We start from the raw sequence: 21,193 nt of genomic DNA on the forward strand, positions 1-21,193 counted from the left end.
GTCTAAAGCAGAAAGCATGGCAGGATTTAGAGAACAAGAGCAACACCTAGCAAATGTAGAACTGGGAAGGTGATGAAAGTAAACATGTGCAGGAAATAAAACAACCTGACGCAAATTAGGAACAGGTTTTCCTCCTTCAGACAGTCATATTATACCACTCAGGGGCAGAACACGTTAAGGCTTGAGACTGGAGTATCTGACCCTCCCCTTGACGTACCTGCGAGAGCTCCACAGACAGAAGGTGCAGAGGAAGGAAGAGGGTAATGGGGGCTCTTCGTGCCTTGCCCCAACCTGCACCCAGTTATGTCCACCAACTCCCTGGCCTGAGACTATAAGGCCCCACCCAGGAAGTCCCTTGAGCTTCTATCAGCTCAGGTACTCATGGGCTGCTGGGAATATGGAACATCTACATTTACTTTCCTGGGAGGACGGTAAAAGAAGTTGGGTTTAGAAAGACGCCCTAAGATTACCTAATAATTGTCTGGGACGAACCAGACTGAAAATACAGTCATCACTTCCAAAAACTCCAACTCGTAGATAAGTCAGACCAAAGGATTCAGTGTGTCACCTGATCCCCTCCTGCACCTTCTTGCAGTCACATAGATGGTCATGGGAAAAGGTCAGGAGACCACCCAAACCCCAATCAATATGCACAGATTTATCAGTATTCTGTGTCTACTGGACTTTTGTCATAATTCTTGCTCTTTAATTTCCCATATAAAAAAATGCTGTCTTTTCCTTTAAACAAGGTCACAATTTTTACCCTAAATTTAGGTCTATGGTATAAGGTATAAGGTGTATGGTAACAAAAGTCATTATAAATCAAGTCATTTATTCAATAGTCTTGGGGAATGTGTAGATAAATAAGCATAACAGTTCATAGCCCAGTCAGGAAGACTCCTAAGGAAACACTTATGTATATTTCAGTGACTGAAGATAAAAGACACAAGGTAGGACAGAACAAAGGAGGGGGATTTGTAATATTCTAGGGCAGCCAGAGAAGATTTTCAGGTGCATCTCTTGACTCTCAAATTATGAGCAAATATTTAAGGGAATGTGGTAGGCATATGCCCCCCACAAAGATGTCCAAGTTTGGTACCTATGAACATACACATCTCATGGCAAAAGGACTTTGAAGATATAATTAAGATTATGGACCTTAAGGATTTTTTTTTTTCCTTATAGATGATCCATGCAGACCTAATTGATTTACACGAGTCCTTAAAATTAGGGAACTTTCTCAGGCTGGAATCAGAGAAATATGGCAGAAGAAGTCAGATTCAAAACGAGAGAGGTGGTCTGTCCACAATGACTAGAGGGGGCAGAATGAACATCATGAGAGTGGTGTGGACAATGTTAAGGAGCATTTGCAAGCCCTTAGCTTATAGTCAGCAAGGAACTTGAAATGTCAGTCCTACTTTTATGAGGCACTGAATTCAACCAACAGCTTAAATGAGCGTCAAAGTGGCTTCTTCCCCAGACTCTTCAGTAGGGAACTCAGCCCTGCCATCACTGTGATCACTTTGAGAGACCCTAAACATTTAAAGTTTCTGGATTTCTGACCTACAGAAACTATGGCATAAGAGATTTTCATTGTTTTATTGTTTGTGGTCATTTCTTTTCTTCTTTTTCTTTTTCTTTTTTTAAACATTTTATTTATTTGAGAGAGAGAAAGATAATGAGCTGGTGTAGAGGGATAGGGAGAAGCAGACCTCCCACTGAGCAGGGAGCATGACGTGGGGCTCAATCCCAGGACAGTGAGATCATGACCTGAGCCAAAGGCAGATGTTTAATCAACTGAGCCATCCAGATGCTGCTGTTTGTGGTAATTTCTTAAAGCAGCAATATACAGTGAGTCTCAGGTAGAAGGGAAAGGACAGAGAAGCAACAAAAGAAGGATCATTTCTGGTGGATGTGTCATACTTGCACAGGTCTGAGGGCTTGAGTATCACCCTCGCCCTGCAAGGATGACAAGAACCCTGGTTCGGATGCATCTTCTCTCTCTTTATTTCCGCAAGTCTACACACTTATATACACTTACACGACCAATCAGTGAGCAGGGTACAGGAGGGAGCAAATCAGGCTGTGCACCTAAACGAACAACTTCGCTAGCAACCAATGCTGTTTACTTCCTCTTTGGGCGTTCCGCTTAGTCTCAAGAGGCAATCCTAACCTGGCAACTAGCCAGGCGCCATCTTTTAATGGTGGAGGCCGCCCTGGCCAGGGGCCTGCCTCCGACATTTCCCCCTTTTTTCTTTTATGGCAGGGATCGTGCCTGTCTTAGGTTGTCAGTGGTGGGGAATATCCTTACCAGTCATCAGACGGCAGATATCAATGATCTGCGTCCTGTCTTAGGTTGGTATATTTCCCCCACCAATCTTACCCGTCGTTGACTACCGATCCAGCATACTTAGCCACACTTGGGATGTTCCAGCCTCAATGGCTAACAAGGCCTGCACCATGGCTTGCTGTTGCCTATGTTGCTGTCGCCTCCAAATTTGCAGTTTCCTTACTAGCAGAATCAAGCCCACTACAAGGATTATCATCAGACCAATTATGCTAGCCCATTGTTTCGTAAAGGTTAACACATCTTGCAATGTTTTGATTATCTCTGGGAGGGTTGCAAGCTCAACTCTGGTGTTATTTATCCTTGTTATGCCTAGTAGCAGGTGCTGAGTATAGTTTTGGAATTCTGCAGACTAATTCCCCCGCAAGTATTGGGAGTGCTGTCGGGAGACATTCTGTAAGTCACTCATATTAGTATAGGCTATGGGAGTTACACAAATTGCTGGGAAGGGTACTATACATCCCAGTCCCAATAGGGCCCCCCATATGTCCACTTGTTCTTGAACCAAATCCACTCTCTGGTTGACTATCAGGATTCCTGCTTGCAGGTGTGCATTGATCTGAGTCTGTGTTTGAAGGGCAGCTGCCGTTCCTTCTGCAAGGTGTTCACAGCTTCCGCAGTGGGTATAGTTGTAGCAAGTGAGACTGCTGCTGCCGTGGCAGCTGCTGTAGATATAGCCAATGCTGCACAACGGCGGCTGTGATACCAAAATCTCTCTTCTTTCTGGATAGCACCGCCGGTAACTTGTCCTCTGGAATGGAAACTGGGATAGGAACATGGGTAGGGATACACATAATCACAGCCAACTTAAAGGCCGTAACATTCCAGCACTGGGAAAGACAGCAATTCTTAGTGCAATTCAACGTATCATTCAGCTCGCTAGCATTTGTTACGAGGAAAAGGAATGGTGGCGAGACCCATATGGGAGTGGGCTGATAACTAATATTGGGACAAGACACATTAACTGTTGTCACAAAGGTACTAGAGTCATTTTGTTTATAAGAACAGTTGAGGAATTTGCCACCATTTAAGATGGACACTGCTGAGATATCAGTAAATGCTCCTAGCAAGTTATAGACCTGCCATGCATCAAAGGGAGAGGAGGGAATATGAGAGAAGAGTTAGTCACTGGTAAAGGATATGGCCATGCTTTAACCACTGCCCACAGCTCTCTGGCTTCAGTCTGCCACAGGAGGTGTAGCATCCCCAGAGTTATCATCAGCATCTTCAGCATCATGACTGGTGTTTGGAGGCAAGGCTGCACACACCAGCCACTCTGGGATCCAAATTGGAGCCTCCTTTTCCTGTGGAAAAACACATACAGACCCCCTACTCCATACTAACACTGGATCTGGTCCATTCCACTTTCCTGTGAGGATGTCCCTCCAAAGTACTAAAGGCTTAGGGGAAGCAGCAGCATCACTTGCATGTCTGCAGCTGATTTACCCTTTTTGTCTAATGTTAAAAAATTCAAAATAAAGAGAATGGTGTTGAGCTTATCTTTAGGGGACCTGAAGGTGTCCCCTATTCCCCCTTTTTGTTTATAAAGCGCATTTTTTATTGTAAGATGCGCACGCTCCACAACACCCTGTCCTTGTGGGTTATAGGGTATTCCATGTTCTCAAGTGAATGTCAAGTTGTTGTAGGAAGGCTTTAAAGGGTTGTGAGGTGTAGGCTGGACCATTATCTGTCTTTAATTGGCATGGCTTTCCCCATGCCGCGAAAGCCTGTAGGCAATGGGCGATAACATCTCTGGATCCCCCCCCCCATGCACTGAGGCGAAAATTATTCCAGAGCAGGTATCTACAGAGACATGAATATATCTTAACTTTCCAAATTCTGAAACATGTGTGACATCCATATGCCATATATGATTAGGTAACAAACCCTTAGGATTAACCCCCAAGGACGGTGCAGGTAGTAAGATCACGCAATTTCTGCAGGAGACTACTATTTCCCATGCCTGTGCTTTTGTTATGTTAAATTTGAGGCGAAGAGTTAAGGCATTCTGTTTCTTCAAATCCTCCCCTAAGTGGTCCCATTGAGGTATGTTTAGCAAGCCTTAATCTAGGAACCATGGAGCCGCCTTTTCCACTGTATTCAAAAAGGCCCGAGCAGTTTTTGCTTTTAGAGAAGTTCCATTGGCTTTCAGCAGGTGTTCTAAAGACCCTTCCAACCGCACTCTAGATACTTCAGATCCCATTATGAACACACAGACAACAGACGTGGACGTTAAAGACTCGCCGCTAAATTCCGGCTCTAAGGCCGTCCCGCTTCTTATTGCGGACTTGTAAAATCCTGGCTATAAGGCCGCCCCTCTTCTTATTGCGGACTTGTACAAGATTCCCACCACTTTGATCATGGTTCCTTCCTCACTTACCTGCAGTTTCCATAAGAAAATCCCGGCTCTATGGCCATCCCGCTTCTTGTTGTGGTCTTGTACAAGTTTCCCACCACCTTTGTTGTGGTTTTACCCCGCTTACCTGCAGACTTCTCCCTTGCAGGGTTTTTCTATTTTTACTCCCCGCTTTACCACGGAATTCCCACTTTTGAACGTGGCCTTTACTCCCCGCTTTACCGCGGAATTCCCACTTTTGAACGTGGCTAATGTCCCCGCTTACCTGCGGACCTTTACTCCCCGCTTTCCTGCGGATTCACCTTGCAAGATTCCTTTATTTAGTTCCCGGGTGCCGGCGCCATTCATCGCCCTCGGCCCGCAAGGACGACAAGAACCCTGGTTCGGATGCATCTTCTCTCTCTTTATTTCCGCAAGTCTACACACTTATATACGCTTACATGACCAATCAGCGAGCAGGGTACAGGAGGGAGCGAATCAGGCTGTGCACCTAAATGAACAACTTCGCTAGCAACCAATGCTGTTTGGGCATTCCGCTTAGTCTCACGAGGCAATCCTAACCTGGCAACTAGCCAGGCGCCATCTTTTAATGGCGGAGGCCGCCCTGGCCAGGGGCCTGCCTCGGACACTTGAGAAGCAACACTGAGGAGGAGAATGGGAGACAGAAGGGCTTAGGAGGGTTAACAAATAAGTTGGATATTAGTGAGAAATTAATCCATCAATGCCAGACAATAAATAGCCTCAATTGTGAGTCCAAGAAATTTGGAGAAGAGAGATGCTTATGGCATTGCTATACACAGGAGAAAGTAATGTTAAAAACAAGACAATGTGCTTAACATTGGATCACTTAGGGTAAGCCCCACACCACCAAATAGAGACTTAGTTCTAGATTTGCAGTTTCAGGAATGGAATCTTAAACCAGTCAGTCAGGAATCCGCTGATCAGCACTACTGCCTGATGGACGTCTGTCATCCCCTAAAGGAATGTAATGGCATACAACATCCAGCTCTTATGCCATCACAAGTCCTCCTTAGTGCCCAGTTACCCCATTCCCCAGTCCACCTCTCCTCCAACAACCCTCAGTTTGTTTTCTATAGTTAAGACTCTCTTGTGGTTTGCCTCCCTCTCTGTTTTGTATTATTTTATTTTTCCCTCTTTTCCCCTTTGTTTATCTGTTAATACCATATAATTTCACTCATATGTGAAATTTAATTATTAAATGCTTTTTGATCTTCTAGGTAACTTCTCCCTGAAGCCCTCTATTTTGTTGGTTCTCAAGTCTCTTATGCAGACAGCAGCAAGGAGTTTGTCCTTCTTTTCTCTTGGGTTGGAATCCCACTTCCTGGATTACATATTTTTTTTTTCCATCATCCATATTTGTTTGCTGGGGGTGGAGGGGCCTTTCCTCTTTATACTTTATCTTAGGAAGGTATTCTTATTCAGTTGCATACCACTTCTTCATTTCTATGCAATATTGTCTTTCTCTCTTTTTTCTGTAGAGAAACCTTCCTGTGCCATACATTGTGCTAAGCACCCTAAATGTTTAGTAGCAATTGCACTGCATATATGCAGGGTGGGGGGAGGATTTCCCCCAATATCCAAGCAACTCTTTGACATTAGCTCGGTAGCCTACAATTTAACTAATTTCTGATTCTATCTACCTAGAGATAACCTCAGATCCAAGGTGAAAGTCTCAGTCCCATAAAACTGCCCTTTACTTCAGATACCAGTAGCAAGCTAGGGTTGTTACCTGTGCTTCTGATTCACTGGCTGTAGACTGGAGTTTCATGACCTGTTCCTTGAATTTTAGACACTGGAAACACTCTATGAGGTTGAGGTATAGCACCCCACATATTCTCAAACAGCAGTGTGAGGTGCTGTGTAGAACTAGAGGGAGTTAGGCACAGAAGGGACTGTGGGACCTCACCGGAGTTGCCACAATCACGTACAAAGGCAGATGGTCAAATAACCCCTCTAGAACTCAAATCTCACTCAGAGATACCTCCCATGCCCTACACTCCTCCAACGTATGTGTCCAGGAGGTTCTCCATGAACCAGCACCAAGGTGGATTTTGCCTTCACCTTCTGTTCCACAAAATAAATATCCTGCCATTTGCTTCCAACAACTCAAGCAAATGCTTGGACTAGATGGCCTTTGGACCTACTTCCAGCCCATAACAAGAAGGTGACTCTAGTTTATCAACTCATGTTATAGTTCTAAAATAATGAATTAAGATGTGATTCCTGGGAGGCTGAGTACTTGAGCATCTGACTGTTGGTTTCGGCTCAGGTCATGATCTCGGAGGTCGTGAGAGGGAGCCCACGTAGGGGATCTCTGCTCAGCAGGGAGTCTGCTTGAGATTCTCTCCCTATGCCCCTCATGCTCTATCCCATGCCCACTCATTCTCTCTCTCTCTCAGTCTCTCTCAAATAAATAAATAAATAAATCTTAAAAAGAAAAGAAAAGAATGGAATAAGAAACCACACAACTACCCAAACAGTGGAAATTGAATCATAGGAAGAGATTAAAAAAAGCTAAGGACTCAAGCTAGATGTATCTGATGACCTGGATAACCAGAGCCCTGTGATGGTGAGAGTATTGGTGTAATCACAGCTCTCATTAGTAAACTAGGTCACAGTCAGAGAAGTACTTACATCCATACTGGCAAGTTACATATCCAGGCAGAGTCATGAATCTTCTCTTTAATGGACTAAATAGAAGAAGACATAGACAGCAAATATCTACTGAGCTTCTTTTAGACTAGGCAGATATCTTAGTCCAAGAGAAGTCCAAGAAATATCTTAATCCAAGATATATCTTAGTCCAAGAGAAGAATACTAAGTATTTTTATTTCTAGAATGTGATGTGGAAAATAGCCCAGATATTCCCAGAGAGCTTGTCACAAGTACATAAATGAGCCAAATAGTTTCAAAGTCCTTCAGATTTAAAGAAGAAAGCAAAAGTATTTATCACTGAAAGAATATTGTCCACTTATTAAGGCAATAACCTCATTAAATAGCAACAGTGTTTCTCATATATATATATATATTTTTTTTTCTTTTTCCCCCCACATGTTAAAGGTCAGGCACAGTGCTGGCATTCTATTGAAATTTCTATGGGCCCACTCTCCCTACAGTATATAAGTCTGAGCAGTATAAATATGCAGGGCACATTTGTGAAAAGCTTGAAAATTTCAAGTACCATTTATTTTTTATTTACTCTGGTCATATCCATAATTCATATGGTATTTAGACTCTGAACAATATGCAAGTATTCCTACAAAATTGTTATTTGATAAAATTATTACCTGTTTTAGAATAAACATTTTAGGATATGGTAAGTCATTGAAATATAAAGAGATAATTAGTATGCAAATAAATACAAATATAATCACTCAATAATTCATTTCTTAACTTTTATGGGTATGTCTGGTATATTTCAGGCCTTATGTTAGAGATTGAAGGATATAAACATGAATAAAATAAATTCCTGGGCATAAGTTGTTTATAGTCTGATGGAGTTTGTTTAAAGTCTGTTAACAGTCTTACAAACTACCCAAACTAATGGACATGATTAAAGTACATTCTGAGTACAGTGGAGTCATAAAGCAGCTATAAAAGAGTGCTACCTAGGGCTCAAGAAAAATCTTAGATGAAATATTTATTCAGACTCTGGTTCATATTCATGATGCTTTGAAGCTAAGCACTGAATTTTGTATTTATTCTTGTTGAATCAAAATAATATGAGTAAATAAATTATATGTATCATTATATAATTTTAGAGCAGTTTATTTTACTCGCTCTTCAAAACAAACATATAAGGTAGATAAATCAAAGATCGGTGTCCCATTTTTACAGATAAGAAAATTAAGACTGAGGGGCACCTGGGGGGATCTGTACGTTAAGTCTCTGCCTTCAGCTCTGGTCATGGTTCCAGGATCCTGGGATTGAGCCCCACATCAGGCTCTCTGCTCAGCAGGGAGCTTGCTTCCACCTCTCTCTCTCTGCCTGCCTCTCTGCTTACTTGTGAGATCTGTCTGTTAAATAAATAAATAAAATCTTTTAAAAAAGAAAAAAGAAAATTAAGACTGAAAGATGCAGCCCACTTACTCAAGAAGTCACCTCTCTGGATGGGTTAAGTAACCTTACTGTGGTGATGTTGCCACAGTATGTACATACAGTAAATCATCATATTGTATACCTTGAGCTTATATAATATGTCAATTTTAACTATATCAACAAAGCTGGAGGAATAAAAAAAAAAGGGGAAAATAAAGATGTCATCTCTAAGTTACACTTCCCTCCATAGAGAGAATTATGAGGTAGAGGGGAAGGAAGTGTTTCCTGACATGAGATTCTGATTTAAGAAAATGTATTATGGGGTGTGTGGGTGGCTCAGTCGGTTAAACATCCGACTCTTGATCTCAGCTGAGGTCTTGATCTCAGGGTTGTGAGTTTAAACCCCACATTGGGCTTCATACTGGACTTGGAAACTACTTTAAAAAAAGAAAATGTATTATTAGTTCTTACATTCATTCAGTAATTTATTCACTTATGATTTTCTTCTAGAGAAATGAATAAGATTCATTCATCATTATTTATTCAACCATTTTTCACTTACTCTTTCATCATTGCTCTAGCATCATCAGACATTATCTAAATGGAGAGCCTAGAGTCTATCTGATGTATATGGACAAAGCTATTGACAAAATTGCTGCTTTAAGGAGCTCAGATTCCATGAGGGGAAAGCAGATAGATATAAAAGAAGGAAAGATCATGGCAGAGAGATAAAAACAGGACTGTCAGGTTCAGTGAAGGTTGGCAGAGCCAAGTGCCTACATATTTCAGGATTTCCCATGTGAAAAGAACATACCAGGAATCCTAAAGTCTAATGCTTATTACTTAAATATTGTAGCTGTTGGATTAGTCAGGGCTTTCCAGATAAACAGAACCAATAAGATGTGTGTATAAAGATATTTATTATATTTATTATAAGGAATTGGCTCTCACAATTATAGAGACCCAGAAGTCCAGACCCAGGAGAAGTGATAGTTCCAGTCCAGAGTTAAAGACCTGAAAACCAGGATAACCAATGGTTTCAGGCCAAGCCTAAGACCAAAGACAGACAATACTAATGTCCCTACTTAGAGACAATCAGAATGAGATTTCTTTCATACTTGGACTTTTACTTAATTCAGGCATTCAGTGGTTTGGATCAAGCCCACCTACACTGGGGAAGGCAATAAGCTTTACTTAATTTACCAGTTCAAATGCTAATCTCATCCAGAAACACCTTCACAGTTACAGACAGAAATATTGCTTAACCAAATATCTAGAAACCTGTGGCACGGCCAAGTTCATATATAACATTAACTATCACTTCTATCAAACTCTAAGACTTGATTTTTTCAAAGAGTATGATGAGAAGAACTCTGGCTCCTGGCAACATCAGAAACCAATCACCCAATCTAAACTTGCATACTGGTAAAAATGTGATATCTAGGTCATAATTATCCCCTCTTTGCCCTGGTCTTTTTCAGAATTGTGCAGGCCCATTACCAGAAGTCCAAGTATCATGTCACCAAGCATCTTGAAGATATTTCCCTGTTCCTCCAGAAAATAATCTCACTCTGGAGTGATGTTTGACATTCTTTGGGTTATTCTTGAAAAGAGACCATTTTTTCTCTGTCTAAAGGGCATTGAAATAGTTGATTTATGGATAAGATCTGAGATAGTCTTGGCAGGTGTTGACCCAATATACCAGACTACATGTTTGATCATTGGCCCTATAACTTAAAGTGTAGGGATTGATCCTCTCCCCCTCTGGTGTCTAAATGGTTCTAACTCTAACACCAAATTTTCCAGGGCTTCTAACTCTATGAGAGACTCAGGACTTAACCTTAAAGAGCATCTTGAGGAGCCTGCGACGTATCTCCTTTGTCTTAATGGAGTAAATGATAGGGTTGAGCATGGGAGGCACAAATAGGTAGAGAACAGACATGAGGATATGAACAGCATGCGGCAGGCCAGCACCAAAGCGATGTACAATGGACACGCTCACCATGGGCACATAGAAGATGAGCACAGCTAGGATGTGGGACACGCATGTGTTCAGTGTCTTGAGGCGCTCCTCTCGGGAAGCGATGGCAAGCACTGATCGCAATATTAGTACATAGGAGATGAGTATGAGTGCGGAGTCCAGGCCAAAGGTGAACAGCACAATGGACAGCCCATAGTGGCTATTGAGGGAGACATCAGTACACTCCAGCTTAATCATATCCACATGAAGGCAGTAGGCATGGGAGAGGATGTTCTGGGGGTGGCAGAAGGGCAGTCTGTGCAGCAGCAGTGGAAAGACTAGGATGAGGGCAAAGCCTCGAAGAACAGTACACAAACCCATTGCCACAATGTGGGCACTAGTGAGCACTGTAGCATAGCGCAGGGAGTTACAGATGGCCACATAGCGATCAAAGCTCATAGCCGGAAGGATGCCAGACTCTGTCCAAGAGAAAAGGTGGATAAAAAACATTTGGGCCAAGCAGGCGTTAAAGGAAATCACCCGGGCGCGGAAGCAGAGGGCAGCCAGCCCAGTCGGCAATGTGGAAAAGGATACTCCCAAGTCATTGACTGAAAGGAGAGACAAGAAGTAGTACATGGGCTGGTGCAAGCTTTTCTCCTCCTTAACAATGAGGAGGATCAGGGTGTTGTTTCCCACAATGGAGATAGCGTAGAGCAAAAGGAGAGGGAAGAATAGCCAGGACTCCATGGCCTCCATTCCTGGGAAGCCCATCAGGATAAAGGTGGGAGCATCAGAGATATTGATTCTGAAGTTACTCATGAGAAGCTGGGGATGTTTGTTATCAGCCAGTCCAACTTTTTGAAGAAATTATAACTTGTGTCTAAGACTATTGTTGTTCCTAGGAAGGAAAAACAACATAAAGGTTTATAAACTGTGATTACACATAGATTTTATTTCTAAAATACACTGGGAGGATGAGGAGAAAGTCATAAAATGCTGGCCATTGAAAGAAAGAATTCTTTCTTAGACATCTTTCAGAAAAAGAGTAGGTTAACTGTTCTTCAGGGTGGTTGACTAGCTCATTAAGTCTAATCAGTAGTCCTCTAGATGCCTTCCATGTAATCATCACAGCTGTCCTCCAAACGTTTAAACTTACATAGCCATGATATTAGCTACTCCACAACAGATGTCCACACTTACATCCAGTCTGACATATGAGGAACCAAGTATCCAAAAAAGGGAAAAGAATTAGTCCAGGTCTTCTTGGAAAGCAGTTACATGGCTTGAACTAAATTTCACTAATCCAATCTCCACCCTGGGGTGCTTACATGGTCTACAGCCCACATATCACACTGGAAGTGTCTATGCAGGACCCCTGGAAAATCAAAATATCTCAAGAGACATCAGAGATTTCTAATTAAGAGCATGGCACCAGAACACTCTGGGTTTGTGTTCCAGTGACATTAGGTAAATTTCTTAAACTCTCTTCCCCAGTTTCTTTACTTTTAAGAAAGGGGTAAAAGAGAGTTGCCATATGCATGAGGATACAGGCTTATGTAAGATAGAAAGAGGGAAACAGAGAGAGGGTGACAGAGAGAACTTGGACTTGAAACAGGTCCTGCCCACAGTAAGCATTATAGAAGCACTCCTATTATTGTTATTATTGAAAAGTTATTATTTTAAAAGCATGTTTAGATGAAAAGTAAATAGCACATTGTGCTTTACAAAAGCACAAAAGTCATTGAATGCATTTATATTAAATAAACATTTTTTTAAAACTCTTGTTATCACATAATAGCGTTTGGTATAGACAAGCAGAAGTTAATTGGCAAAATCTTGAGAATTACCAAGAGAGAAAACCTGTAATGCTAAAAACATTCTTTCCATTACCTTTTTTTTCCTTATGAGTTATTAAAGAATAGCATTCTTTCATTTCTGCCATTGCTTTTCATCTCAGAGTCTGTCAAAATTCAACAGGAGTAGAAAATGAGAAACACTTCCTTACACCAACCCAAATGAGGTTGTAAGAGGGGATGATAAAAAAGGGGTGGGGTTGTGAAGTGGGATGATAAAGGATGATCTCTACATTTGTCATCTTTCTTGTTTACTGTGGAATTTCCAAAATAACCATTTGGGGAGGGAGCTACATTTAGGAATATTTCATAATGTCTAAAACCCCTTGCATACTCTGTGATAAGTGGCTTCACCTGTTAGTTTTAGAGTTCAGGTGTTAAAGGCTCTCTATCCCTCATGGTTAGTTGAATTAAATTACTCACCACTGAGTAATTTATTATTGTATGTATCTTTGGAGTTGGGGGGAACTTGCTTTCTCTCTCCAATAAAGCCAGCCTTACATCAATGAACAATCAGATTAGAAACCAGAGAGAAATTCCCTGCTAAAGGGATTAAGAGTCTGGGACAAAGTTTCAGAGAACCACTGCAGAAGGCTGGGGATGCTGAGCCCCAGGCCTCGACTGGAAATGGTAAGAGGATGAACCAGATAAGACCTGCAAGCTGTGCACATTATAATTATAATGAGCTCTCAGTAGAACCGCACAAAGAAACTGAGGGAGGATTTTAGAGGAGATGGTCTTAAGGAGATACCATGGGTCAATCCCTTTCTGAGCACCCATTCCTGGATTTTGATCCATCCTGTCACATGTTCCACTCGAAGGAAATCTAAAATTGTCTTAAGAGCCTCCGGAGGCAGAAGGCCAGTTTCAGTACCTCCTTTCTGTCCTAATTAGAGACATTCGAGTTCAGCTGAGTGTTCTACTCTGTTCCTTGTTTTCTCAGAGTTCATGCAAAGCAGAAAGTGGGCCAAAAGATGAAGAGAGACACCGTGAAGAGAAAGAGGAAAAACCAAACGGCAGGAAGAGACAGAGAGAAGTGGATAAAGAATATAGAGGAAATGCTATGGAAATGGGAGAGTCAAGCAAGGGAAGGGGAATGACAGACCAGAGAAGGAATTTTAGAGAGACAGTAACAAGAACATTAAATATGGAAAGGAAGAAAGAAGAGAAATAAGGCCACGAAAACCTCTTGAGAATAATGAGAACATCACAGGACGATGTATTCCACGAGGATGGCCTTTTTTTTTCCCAAGCTAGGTCAAGTCTGTCAAAGGCCCTACACACACCACATTTCACAGGAGCTACCTGCCAGGCTCTTAGCAGTGGAGGGCCGGCCCACAGTAAGCCCTTAATATCCCCCAGTCAAACCCTGCTGGGAATAGGTTCCTCCCAGCAGAATCCCAGTGGACTCTGCTTGCTGTCTATTCCCATGGGAAATTCAGATCTGACTTCCAAGGCCAAGGCAACAAACACTTCCTTTCCTCCCAGCAGAGCAGGGCTTACCTGTCCCCATACCATGTCTTCATGGCTTCTGAGATGTTCCTAAGGATGGGTTTTAAGATAGCTCTAGCAGATGATGAGAGTGAGCACCAGGGGTCCCAGTGCTAGTAATTGGGAAGCTAAGAATATAACTCAAGCTTCCTGATCCTCAGTTCCAAAGTTTCCTTACCCCACAGTAAGTCTCCACTCCAGGACCCTCTTCTTAGGGGACTTTCAGAAGGCAGAATGTAGGGATAGAAATGTAATAGTCAACAGTGATACTGGGTGTTTACAACGTTCCCTAAACTCCAAGAACTTTATGAGCCTTGTCTTGTTCTATTCTGACAATCACACTTAGAAAGAAATGTTCACTTTTTTTTTTTTTTTAAGATTTTGTTTATTTTTCTGACAGAGAGAAAGAGAGAGCACAAACAGGGGGAGCGGCAGGCAGCGGGAGAAGCATGCTTCCCGCTGAGCAAGGAGCCCAATGCAGGGCTCAGTCTTGGACACTAGGATCATGACCCAAGCTGAAGGCAGGCATTTAACGAACTAAGCCACCCAGGAGCCAGAAATGTTTATTTCCCATTTTACAGATGAGAAAAATGAGTGCTAAGAGGTTAAATGAGGTCTAAAGTTATACTAGCACTGAGTGGCAGGGCTACATCCAAACATATAGACTGTTCACTTATTCACTTAACATTTTTAGAAAACCTAATAAAAATTTTTATCTAGCAGTGCCCCGGAACATACATCATATACCTGTTAATCATTACCATCTTTATCTTTTTCCCCATTTATCCTTTCTTTCATATTTGATTACCTTTCTTACCTTTGCCTTTCTCTGTGCAACCTCCCTCAAAAACAACTAGAGAACACAGAAGGAAAAAAAAAAGGGTAAAATAAATGAAAACTATTCTTTTTCATCCTATGACTGTAAATGTCTGGCCTGCTACTGGCAACTGTCTGGAAGACAAGCCTGACCCCTTCCTCAGTACCCCTAGCCAAAGCAGCTTGCAGCTGCTTTAGGTATGGTGTGGTGTCACATAAACAGCTGGGTCCCGGGCAGATGAACTTCTAAGTTTCAAAGATTACATGATTTTATGATTTCCTTTTTAAACTTTGCTATTACCGTATTACACACACACACACACACACACATTTGCTATTATATTTATTTATTTATATACTATATATTACCATACATATTTTAAATATCACCATATTTGTATATATATTTGTTATATATATTTGTTATATATATGTTATAAAATATATATATTTGTTATATATATTTGTTATAGTTATAAATATATACTTATAACTGGGTTATATGGTAATAGCAAATTATATATATTATATGTATATAATATGTATATAATATATATAAAATTCAAGTTTTAAGTGTATAAGTCAGTGATCTTTAGTGTATTTGGAAAGTTGTGCAGTCATCATCAATACCTAAGTGCAGAATGTTTTCATCACTCTGAAAAGAAGCTTCAGTACCACTAAATTCACTTCCCATTCTCATTTATCTTAGCCCCCTGGCAACATCTCATCCACTTTCTGTTGCTTTGGACTTGACTATTTCTGAACGTTTCAATTAAATGCAATAAAATGTGAGGCTGGTTATGTCTGGCTTCTTTCACTTAGCATGTTTCCAAGGTTCATTATATGTCAGTGCTTCAGTTCCGATATAATTTTCCATTGTATACAAAGACTACATTTTGTGTATTGGTCATTTGATGGGTATTTGGATTATTCTCAATTTGGGGCTACAAATAATGCTTCTTTGAATATTAATATGTAAATTTTTGTGTGGAAATATGTCCTCAGTTCTTCAGAATATATACTGAGGAGTAAAACTGCTGAGTCATTTGGTAATTCTACATTCAACTGTTTGAAGAAAAGCCAAATGGTTTTCCAAAGTGGCTTCATCAATTTACATTTTACCAGCAATGTTTGAAGGTTCTGATCACTCTACATTTTTACTAATATTTGTTATTTTCTGTTTTGTTTTCCTAATATGTGTGCAATGGTATCTCACAGTGATCTTGGTTTGCATTTGCCAAATAACTAATGAAACTAACATCTATGTGCTTACTGGCTCTTTGTATGTCTGTTTTTAGCAGAAATGTCTATTCAAGTCATTTGCCCATTTTTAAAGTGGTTCATATGACTTTTTGTTGTTGAGTTATAAGACATCGTTATATATTTTGAATACAAAACTATTGTCAGGCAATGATTTGCAAATATTTTCTCCCATTTTGTTGGTTATCTTTCCACTTTCATGATACTGTCCTTAGAAGCACAAAAGATTTGTTATTGTTGTTTTTTTAAGTCCAATTTATATATTTTTTTCTTTGGTTACTTGTGCTTTTGGTATTATATCAAAACAAACATTGTCTAATATACCTAAGTTTTCTTCTAGAGGTATTCAGTTTTATACCTTACATTTAGATTTTTTAATCTATTTTGAGTTAATTTTTTAAATTTTCCTTTTTTTTTAAAGGTTTTTTTTTGTTTGTTTATTTGAGAGGGATAGAGAGTCAGAGAGAGAGCGAGAGAGAGAGCATAAGCAGGGGAAAGAGAGAGAAGCAGGTTCCCCACTGAGCAGGAAGCCTGATGTGGGGCTCAATCACAAGACCCTGGGACCTTGACGCAAGCCAAAGGTAGATGCTTCACCGACAGAGCCACACAGGCCCTCCATTTTTTTTTTTTTTAAATTTTGAGTTAATTTTTATATGTAAGTTGAGAGATGGGTCCCACTTTTGTCTTTTTCATGTGGTTATCCAATTATTCCAGCAACCTTTGTTGAAAAGATTATATTTACCCATTAAGCAGTCTTAATACCATTGTTGAAAATCCATTGACCATAGATGTGTGGGTTTACTTGTGAACTGTTCGCTCATTTCTATACTATTACCCTTTACATTACCATGTTTTCTCTATTAAACTAGATTTGTATAGAGAAAGCAGACAGCATGGGAATTTGAGACACTGTTTCCAGTCAGCACAGAATTTTGGGGAGTGCTCAGGCATGGACAATAAGAACCAAAAGCGGTCTTCTGATTTTACCAAAATGACAGTCAAAGGCCCACTATTTTCTTTCCCCTGATTTCTTATTAAGGGCACTGACATTATCAGCCATGGCCTGAACATTTTTATGCATCATTAATGTGTTTTCTCGCAACCGTGTTGTCTGATTAGTTGTCACATCTTATAACATTTCTTCAAATTGCTTTGCCATTTCATGATACCATATCTGCCCAAGAGTAGACCTTCAACATCTGAATTCCCAAAACAGACTTCCATTGCCCCCTGCACCAAATCTGCCTGGACTCAGCCATTCTTTCCCTCCATTGGCAGAATGATTTTTAAAAATCCAAATATTTTTGCTTTAGCTCTTCAAAACAGATCTCCCTTGGTTTAAAAGCTAAACAATGATTGGGACATGAATAGTTCTTTAGGTATTGGTCTTAACTCATCTCTCTACTTCTTCTGACCTATATTATCTTTTTTAGCTGGAACATTCAATCCCTTCTATTCCTCAAGTCTTATAAGGAGAAGTGGGCTTTCTACAGCTTAGAAAAAGTGGCTACATTGTGACCGACTAACGACCCACACATAGGCCACACTTCTCACGGTCTCTTCTTTCTTGTTCCTTGTTAACTCCCTAATGGACTGTATTTTAGTGATGTCACACCACAAAACTATGCTTCCAATGTCACTGCTGATCTCAGCATTACTAAATACAATAGACTCTCAGTGCAGAGACAGTCAACCTCGCTTCTTTCTTGATTTTTTTCCTCCTTTCTTGGATCAGTCATGTCACTCTTTCCAGGTCATCCACCTATGTCCAATGCCTCTCTTCAGTTTCCTTGGCAATTGGCTCTCCCTCTATTCGCTCTTAAGTATTAATATTATCCATGGTTCTTTCCTAAGCTAGCTTCAGTTTTGACTCTGTGTAATCACTCCGCATGACCTTGGAAGAAAAATCAGATTTTCATATCTTTGAAACACACTAATCAACTCATCTGTGTATCCTGCTCTAATTTACTTCTTGTTTTCCAGCTGACCACTTGGCATCTCCAATTGGCTGGAGATCAAAAAGTCCAATATATGAATATAAGTTTTTTTTTCCTTTCCAATCAAAAAGATCAAAAAGTCCAATATATGAATATAAGTTTTTTTCCTTTCCTCTTCTCAGTGAGTGGCATGACTTTGATAGCTAAAGCTAAAACCTAACCATCATTCCACACATCCTTTCTCTCATGCATTTTTTATAAGTAGTCGCCAAAATCTAAATATTCTGCCTGCTTATTATAAGTGGTGCAGCAAGTTCTAAGAGAGGAGTGGATGTTTGAAATGGCAGTTAAGGGGAATGATAGAGAAAATTAACTGTATCAAATAGAATAATTTCTTGGTGAAGCTGAAGTATGAAGCTGCATATTCACATTGTGTTACTTTGTGGCTATTTGTGATTTTTTTCTAGAGTATTAGGAAGTCCTCAGGCTACCATCAGAGAAGCCTGATAATATTGGTCCAGAATAGATACCAAGGAGCTAGTTTGATGGAAGAATAAAGCCTAAATTGATGAAGGGGGGGAACACCTCTGGTAGAAAAAGATCAGTCTTTATGATATTGATTTTAACTTTCTTTGGATTATGGTTATAAACTTAGTTATAAAAATTCAGTTATCTGAAAAGGAAACATTTAAAATTCAATTTCATGCTTTCTTGTGTTCTGCTCTGGCTTCTATGCAGCAAGTATTGGGAAAATTTCAACAACTGACTCAGAGCAAGCCACTTTATCAGTTACATCACCACATATCAGCTAGGTTTGCTTTCCCTGCCTTATACATTTTATTTTAAGAATAATAGGTGGCTTTGGATTTTAGTATTTTGGCAGTATCTGAAAGTTCTAAAATTAAATATATTGTTAGGCTGTGCCAATAGGAGCCATTAGGAGCTGACTAGAAGCTGAGAGAAGGGATTTACTTTTCCTGTTAGCTTTCTGCTTCTGTCTTATCACCCAAGCAACTGTTTTATCCTTGGCAACAGCAGTTGATTCTTATAAAAGCAGCTGGTTCCAGTTTGTGGTGTTTTTTTCTACACTTAACTCCAAACAGCCTTGTCATACAAATCACATATGATTTGTATGTGATTTGTAGAGCCAGCTTCTGGTGGCCCATTCTTGAAATTCTTGGCCCCAGCTCTTTGGGCACTCTCTTTTAAGCTTCTAAAGCAGAATCTCCTTTCTTTCAGCAGAAATTGATTCCAGCACTTACTGAATCTCTATTAAGTCAGTGTGCCAGGCAATTCAAACTCCTTACACTCATAGCTATTGATTTAAAAACAAGGGTTCCTAGAACTTAGTTTTATATGGAGATAACTAAGGGTGAAACTTATCTCATACCATCAATATTGATTTTTTTTAATATATAAATTCCCTAAAGGAATAATAAGAAAACCCCCATCAATCTTATTAAAAACTTTGTATTAAAAAAATGTTTATGTATAATAATTCATGAAATTAAAGCTTCTCTATATTGCTTTTATTAATGCATACTTAAAATAATTGTAATTGTAGAACATTTTAACACTCACAACCTAATGATTGAAGAAAATAAAATAAATAATTCCAATTTGCATATATTTTTTATTGGAAATAAGGAAAGAAGGGTTATCACCACAAGATTTTTAAGCACAAAAATTAATATGTAGGAAAATGAACCAACTTCAAGTAGACAAAGCATTAATGTTAAATTTATGACAGTTACAGGGAGCCTGGGTGGCTCAGTAGGATAAGCATTCAACTCTTGATTTCAGCTCAGGTAAAGATATCAGGGCCATGACACTGAGCCCCACATCAGGCTCCATGCTTAGTACACAGTCTGCTTTGACTTCTCTCTCCATCTGCCTCTACCCCATACACCACCCCACTCATGCTCTCTTAAAAAAAAAAAAAAAATTATATATATATATATATATATATATATATATATATACACATATACATATATATGCATTCATTTTTTTCATTCATTCATTTCATTCATATATAAAGAGATATACATATATATTATATATGAATGACAGTTATGGAAAACTTATTCATTTGTTCATGTATTTTTAAATGGATAATAAATGAGGGGAAGAAAATTTCAAGGCTGTCTATATTCCATAGGATACACTTAAAGACTGATGTGGTATTTTTATCTTAAAAAAAAATCAATATTCACACTATACTGTAAGTTATATTTTTTCTAATATTTAATAGAAAATGACAATTTTTGATGTCAACTTAACAGTTTTGAGGGAGTGTATACTATTGAAAAGTTCTTTTGGAAATTATCTGAGCAAAAATTTTTGAAGACCACTGCTTTGTATTAATACGAGAAGAGGGGTGCCAGAGTGGTTCAGTAGGTTGAGTGTCTGGCTCTTGGTTTCAGCTCAGGAAGTGATCGTGGGTTAATGGGATTGAGCCCTGCATGGAGCTGTTGGTCAGCATGGAGTCTGCTTGAGATTCTCTCTCCCTCTGCCCCTCCCCCCACTCTCTTGTGTGTCTTTGCTCTCTCTTTCAAATAAATAAATCTTTAAAAAAAAATTGAAAGGAAACAAGTATGAACAAGGGAAAATAGTGCAGCACTCTGAAGGTTTTGAAGGATGGAAGCCTTTGTGTGAAGGCTTGATAGATGTGGTAATGTCAAAGGCTCTGAGTGCATCTGGCTAGAGAACTGATGGCTTCACTCCTAGGACAAGGTCTGTGGGTGTGAAACCTGCACAGTGGCATAATGCCTATGCTCAGAAGGTCCTGTATTTGGTTTAATATTCTACTGCCATGTTCTTAAAATCTTAGTAACTTATTCTTGAAATTATGGAAGTTAATGGGACAATGGAGCCTGAGCCTCTCTACCACCATTTCTTACCACCATATTTACATATAACATTGATGATGCCATGTGTACACGGAATACCATGGGCCACTATATATGTAAATTCAGAGAGATACCATAATTAAGGGGGAGAAACAGAGAAAAAGAAGAAAATGAAAGAAAAGGGAAAGTAAGAGAAGAGAAGAGAAACATAAAACTTAATAGATTTTATTGCTACTTTCCTTGAAAATTTCCTAGGGAAATG

The 21,193-nt window shown here is 39.8% G+C and overlaps 1 protein-coding gene across 1 annotated transcript; it reads right to left on the reverse strand.

Annotated features, from left to right (window-relative positions):
* Positions 1-10,590: 10,590 nt before the first annotated feature.
* LOC131821437 (olfactory receptor 51I2-like) lies at positions 10,591-11,541 on the reverse strand. Its single transcript, XM_059157547.1, has one exon. It carries the CDS (start codon positions 11,539-11,541, stop codon positions 10,591-10,593), a length of 951 nt encoding a protein of 316 aa, XP_059013530.1.
* Positions 11,542-21,193: the final 9,652 nt, after the last annotated feature.

This window comes from Mustela lutreola, chromosome 1, assembly GCF_030435805.1.
Source record: "Mustela lutreola isolate mMusLut2 chromosome 1, mMusLut2.pri, whole genome shotgun sequence".
NCBI classification, from domain to species: domain Eukaryota; kingdom Metazoa; phylum Chordata; class Mammalia; order Carnivora; family Mustelidae; genus Mustela; species Mustela lutreola.